The sequence below is a fragment of the Meleagris gallopavo genome, chromosome 24 (genome assembly GCF_000146605.3).
Source record: "Meleagris gallopavo isolate NT-WF06-2002-E0010 breed Aviagen turkey brand Nicholas breeding stock chromosome 24, Turkey_5.1, whole genome shotgun sequence".
Lineage (NCBI taxonomy): Eukaryota > Metazoa > Chordata > Aves > Galliformes > Phasianidae > Meleagris > Meleagris gallopavo.
Window position 1 is genome coordinate 255,151 of NC_015034.2, and position 6,575 is coordinate 261,725.

Genomic DNA, 6,575 nt, shown 5'->3' on the forward strand with positions numbered 1-6,575 from the left:
GGGTTTTCTTTCAGGGCTTTTTCCACCCCACGCACCATCCGCACGGGGAGGGGGCACAAAGCAGCCCCATCTCCATCGCATCTCCATCCCTTTCCCTTGGGGGGCCGTAAGCACCCTTTTCTTCCCTCTCCCTGCCCCGTTCCCCCACTGCAGCGTCGCCCCCGGACCCCCGCATGCCCAGATCTACCCGAACCCCCCCGGATGGGCAGCGCTGGGGCTGATGCTGCCTAACAATCCCAATTCGGAGCGGTTCGTGCTGACACAACGCTTTATTTCGATGCGCTCTAAATTGTCCCCGCGGGGAGAAAAGGAAAACTGCACTAAAGGACTCCCCACCCCCCCTTCCGTCCTGTAGTGTTCGGAGGCGGCTGAGAGCTCAGGGGGGGCATCGGATGGGGACCCTCCTTCCCTTCTGGCTAAATCGGGCAAGGATTGCTTTGCTCGCGTTTCCCTAAAGCCCGGCGGCTGCGGAGTGGAATTAACGGGAAAACCATTAAGAGAGGAGCTCGAGCACTGGGAGGCACTGGGATGCGGCGGCAGAGAGATGGGAAGGGTGGGAACATCCAGGGAAGGGCTCCGGAGCCTTGCAGCATCACATTTGCCCATAGACTCCCCATATCTCCCCAAACCATAATACAGTTTCCAAGAGATCTGAGCACATCTTGTCAGCAGCGAGGAATCACTGCACAGCAATCACTGAGCAGCAAAATAATAACAATAATAACAACAGCAATAATAGTATCAATCAAACCACCTAAATTGCACTTTCTTTTAGATCTTTGAGGTTTTCTTCCTTCATTCCCAGATCCTTCTTTTTGCTTAAATTCAGAGATCCACATGGTTGGGGTGCTGGAGGTGAAGGCTGTGTGTGGGTAATTCCATCCCTCTGGGTGTTTCCATCCCTGTGGGTGCTTTCATGCCCTTGGGTAAGATGTGGGGAAGAGGATTTGAGGTTTGGGGTACATTGTCCTACAGCAAACCCAATGTTCCCTGTTCCCTGTTCCTCTCTGTGATTGCCGTGGGTGCAGCATCCATTGGTAAGAGAGACAGAAATGAGGCATTACCCAAAATTCATGCAACAGATCCCAAAAATAATGGATTTTTTCTTGATTTTCCACTAAATAGCATAGGAAAAACTCATTTAAGTTATCCCAAGGGGCCCCACTCTCAATTTGACTCCCTCTTTGGAAACTCAGAGGCAGCAGGACTAGGGTGGGGTCTCACTGTGTTTTGGGTTTTTGGGGCCCTGTTCCCAATTTATTTCCCTGTTGGCAGCAAAACCATGCTGGGGTCTCACTTTGCTTCGGGCTTTTCCCTCTGCAGGACAACATCTGCTCTCCCAGCCCTTGCAGACAGACCAGCAGCAAACTGAGCCCTGCCACCACCCCAAGCAACCGCAGCGGCGCAAACCCCGTGTTTTGTTCTCCCAAACTCAGGTGTCAGAATTGGAGCGGCGATTCAAGCAGCAGAAATACCTCTCTGCTCTGGAAAGGGAACACCTGGCCAACGTGCTCCAGCTCACATCCACCCAGGTGAAAATCTGGTTCCAGAACCGGCGTTACAAATGCAAGAGGCAGCGGCAGGATAGATCCCTGGAGATGGCCACCTACCCACTGCCACCACGTAGAGTGGCTGTTCCCGTGCTGGTCAGAGATGGCAAGCCTTGTTTTGGGGGATCCCAACCCCACCTGGCTCCTTATGGGGTCACCGTCAGCCCCTACTCTTATAGCACCTACTATGGTGCCTATGGGGTGAGCTATGGGGTGGGATATACTGGGGTGCTCACACCATGAGATTGGGCTCAGCACCAGTTGGGATGTGGCTCAGGAAAGGGATGGGGGCATCTGGAGCCGTAATGGACAGCAGGATGTGGTGCTCCATCCCCACCGACCAGCCCAAGGAAAGGGATTTCTGGTGCTTCAGATCTGGGGACTTCAGGACCAGGGACATTTATTTATTAGGACACAAACACAGATTCTATCCCATCCCACCCTATAGGGATGCTCCTGTGGGATGCTTAGGGATGGGATGCTGCTCTTCTTCCTAAGGAAACAGGGTCTGTGCACACCATTGTGCCTTTGCCTTTCCATGAACACTCTATTTAAGGCTTTGAGTTCTTCTCATCTTTTGGGATATCTGTATTTCTTAATGACTTACCAGCACAGGTGTTCATTTTTGTCTCGATTATTATTATTATTTGCAAATTAAAAAAAAAAAAAAAAAAAAAGAGGTGGGAATATGTTTCCCCTCTCTCACCTTTCCCCTTTCATTTATAGTCATTTATAGTCCTGTATATCTTTGGAGTGTTTTCCCAAAGCCTGAGGTCAGGAGATGCTTAAAATCCCAGTGTTTGTGGGATTGCTCTGTTGGGTACCTCCAACATTGCTTTGAACGTCTCCTGTTTCTTGCCCAAATTAGAAATGCTCGCTGCAAAATGAGGCAGATCTCTCCCACAAAACACAAATCAGCCAAAATTTAATGCAATAAATGGCCATGAGGGGGTCCCTGTCGCTGCAAACCCAAAACCTCTGGTTTGGGACCATTGTTATGGGTTACTCTGCAGTCAGCAGTGAAAGGAAAACAGAATTGAGCCATGCAATGAGGACAGACCTATGGACAGATGAGTTGAGCACATGAACAGCTCCAACATCACCAGGATTTATGGTCCAGCTGCAGGAAAATGCAATGAGCATCACTGGAATAAAAGGTCTCACTGGAAAGTGGGATATTGCCCAACTTTTGGGTGGTTCACAGGTTTTGTCCACGTGTGCAAGAGCCCAAAATGAGAAGATGATATTCTGCAATATCACACCATCACATCATAGAATATCCCAAGTTGGAAGGGACCCATGCAGCTCAATGAGTCCAACTCCCTTCTTCACACAGGGCCACCCAACAACAGAATGCAATAATAATAATACATAACATCACGACACAATATTCTGCAAACCTACTGACTTTTTATTCTTGAGCTTTTTGCTCTGGTGTTTTTTTTTTAATTATTACAATCATTACCATCGTTATATTTATTTCACACCAGCATTGCTCTGCAAGTCATGGTCCACACCCACGAGGAATCAGCCTGGGGTTTTGGGTTGATTTCCCCCCCCTCCTGCACAACGATTTGATCTCTCTGTTGCACCTCCACTTTGCAAAGCTGATTAAAATACATTGTTTGCCATTTTTTTCCAAAGGGTTTTGAAGGAAACTCTCAAAATATACAATCAGCACTCCCCATTTTCCAGCATTCCAGGGTTTGCACTGGATATAAACCACACCCAGAAGTGGAGCACATGGAGCATCATCCCACTGGGATTGGGGTGGGGATGCAAAAGTGTTCTGCTCACCCACAGCACCCATCCAAGGCAGCACCATCATATCCTAACAACTCTCTTTTGACCCCCCCAAAACTCGCTTTCACCCCAAAAAGATGAATTCCCTTTGGGCACCTTGCTCTTAGAATTAAGAGGAGAATAAAAGCCATGGGGTTATCCCAACAGGGTTCAGTGGGGATGGACGTCCTGAGCAAGGCAGCAGAAGGGATTTTTTGCTGTGCTTGAGCAGAAATCCTGCGGAGCTGGGACACCAGCGAAGGGCGTAGACACATCCCAGTCTCCAATCAGGCCCTGGAGGTTTGGCCATGGGCCCAATAAATGCTGAGCTGGAGGGTGGGGAGGCACTGAGCCTGCGGGCAGCAGGAAGAGGAGGAGGAGAAGGAGGATGAGCACTGGGGTGCTGAGCCCTGGGGGGCACAGAGCTTCCAGCAGCCCCCAGCAGACCTCTTCCAGACCTCGGACGTCCTTCCTCATCCAGGACATCCTATGGGATGGGGTTGAGAGGGGAGCACAGATGGATCAAGGTGGGACACCAGAGGATGGGGAGAAGCAGGATGGCCCTGGAGTATCCCCAGCACAGCCCCATGATGCAAATCCAGGTAAGGGGGGATGCTGTGGGATGCCCACCCTTAGGACAGGATGAGGGTTCAGTTTTGAATTCCTTTGACCTAAATAACCCACGCATACCCAAGTTACCCAGGTTTTAAATGCAAGAAGCATTTGAGAGCAATGGCAACTCCATGCAAGGCTTTCTTCAGGCACTTCAGAAAACTCAAAGCACAGGAGCTGCCTGCAACTTTGGTTAATAAAAAGCCCAGAGGATGCATTTCTGCAATAGCAAGCTTAAGATTCCCTTTAATGCAAATGCAACCCTTGGTGCAGCTGTTGGGTGGTGCTGCTGCAGCTGTACTCACACTGATTGCAGTGCTCTGCTGCACTTGCTGTTTGCTTTCCCGCATGCTCAGCTCCAGCTGCAATGCTCTGCTCCTATCTGTTGCATTGCAGATTGTGTGTATATGCTGGTTCTCAGCTCCAGCTGCAATGCTCTGCTCTTTTCTGTTGCATTGCACATACTGTGCGTTATGCATATCAGCCTTACTCCTATAGAAACAACCCCAGCAGCACCTCCTTTTAGCATGCAATGGCTAAACTTGCAGAAGCAGGGTGCTGCAAATTGCACGCAATGGCATGAAAACTCAGATGCAATGCAGCTTTGAGCTGTGCAATGGGAGCAAAAAGCAAAATTGAGCTTCCTAAGAGAGACCTTGCCAGGGGAATTTGGGTTTTCTGTGTCACTTCTATTAAAAGAAGCTCCTACAGAAAGTGAGTTCTGAAACATCCTCCCAGGTGGCTGTTAAGAAAAATCATTAAAAGCCATTGGAAATCTCCCAGAATGCAGCATGGGGATTTCAGTGGGGCTGGAATCCAGCCCTATGTTTTTCCATCTCGAGTGGTATGTTCACTTCTTAAGAAAATAGACTCAGAAGCGACAAAAGGGGAAGGAAAAAAAAACAAAAAAAAAACAACAAAAACTGGCTGCAGTCCACTGGGAGGAAGAGAATTACGGTGTAAATAAAGGGCTGGAGAGGTTTGGCACAGCTACAGGTGATGCTGTAAAAATCCCACTGGCACGTTGTATGCAACAGCAGTGCCTCGAGATGTCACCAGCAGTGCAAAACGGCCCTTTGGGGGGGTTGGTTTTTCCTTGTAGGAACTCAGAGAGGGGGGTGTTTGGGAGAAAACAGTTCCCTTGGATGAGATTAATTCCATCAAGCAGAGAGTTCACTGTGTTAAACTGGAGGATCTCCGGGCAGTGGGGATGTTTTGCCCTATGGAAGGGATAGGAAAGAAAAAAAAAGTGGGGTGATGAAGATTTGAGTGATGGAAAAATGAGAAAACAGAGGAAATAAGTGATGGATGGTGAAAAGCAAGAAAAAAAGTGATTTGTGAATATTTTGCTCTGTGGAAGGGAATGGAAAACAAGAAAAGTAAGGAAATCAGTGTTGGAAAAATGACAGAACAAGTGACTTGGGTGATCAAAATGGAGGAAATGAATGATTTGGGTGATTGAAAGCAAGGAGATGAGGGGTTTGGGCAACTAGAAAGCAAGGAGGAAAGTGGCTCATGAATGCTTCACTCTATGGGGAGGAATAAGAAAGAAAGAAGGGAGGAAATAGGCGGTCCGGGTGGTGAAAATATTGAGGGAAGAAGCAATTTGGGTGATGGAAACTCAAAGAACCCAGCGGTTGGGGCAGTTCCCAGTGGGTGATGCTCAGTCCTCTCCCCTTACAGATGCTGAGACCCCACCGTGCAGCCGTGACCCCCCCCAGAAGGTGCTGCCCAGACCCCCCGGCCAGCAAAGCGCTCGCGGGCAGCCTTCACCCACAGCCAAGTGTTGGAGTTGGAGAGGAACTTCAGCCGCCAGAAATACCTATCAGCCCCGGAGCGAGCCCACCTGGCCCAGAACCTGCAGCTGAGCGAGACGCAGGTGAAGATCTGGTTCCAGAACCGCCGATACAAGACCAAGAGGAGAGCGGGGGGCTCCGGGTTGGAGGTTGGGACCACTCACAAAGCCGTTCTGCCCCCAGCCCCACTGCTGGCCGCTCGCTGCCTGCCCTGCTTCTGTTACTGGAGCCCTGCTGTGTGGTGAGCTGTGCTTGGTGTGTTGTTTTTTTCCCCTCAAATGGTGGTGTTTTTTTTCGCACCCCCCCCTTGCCATCTTGTCCTTGGCCATGTTGATTCAGAGATGCGCCGTCAAGTTCAAATGATGCTCTGTGTCCTCTAGAGCAATGCCAGCCTCTGTCATCGCGAGGGTTTTAGCCAGAGAATCAGAAGTTATCAAAAATTAAAAATCCAGATTATTGTTATTGCTATTATTATTGCTATTATTAATAATAAAACCCCAAAGCTTTTACAAGGCTTGATCTGCAGCAAAGAATCCCAAGCGATGCTCAGCACCCTCTCAATGCATCACCATCCCTTCTCATTGCCAGCTTTCAGCCAGAGAAACAAAAAGCCCTATAAACTAAACATCCCCAAAGCTTTTAACAGCACCTGCAGTGATCAAACATGGCATGATTTGGGGGACAGAAAGCAAGAAATGGTGAATGCCTGTAAAAAAACAATTCCCCATCCATCCTTCTGTAAGCAATTCTTTGCCCTCCCCCCACCAATTGGGTGAAGCACAACAGCTCACCCCGTGCACCAGCTGTTCCATCATGTGATTTTTAGTTATCTTTA

General features: G+C 49.1%; 2 protein-coding genes across 2 annotated transcripts in view; both read left to right on the forward strand.

Moving 5' to 3' along the window:
* NKX2-6 (NK2 homeobox 6) overlaps positions 1 to 2,180 on the forward strand; it is a 5,625-nt gene extending 3,445 nt beyond the window's left edge. The window contains exon 2 of the mRNA XM_019622586.1: positions 1,212 to 2,180. Within this exon, the coding sequence (XP_019478131.1) occupies positions 1,212 to 1,793 (582 nt within the window). The 3' untranslated portion in view covers positions 1,794 to 2,180. The remainder of the gene's footprint in view (positions 1 to 1,211) is intronic.
* A 1,296-nt stretch (positions 2,181 to 3,476) lies between these two features.
* Positions 3,477 to 6,575, forward strand: NKX3-1 (NK3 homeobox 1). The gene is given in 3 exon segments (XM_010723056.3): positions 3,477 to 3,934; positions 5,628 to 5,684; positions 5,687 to 6,575. Coding segments are annotated over 3 exon segments (570 nt in total). The 5' UTR covers positions 3,477 to 3,720; the 3' UTR covers positions 5,986 to 6,575.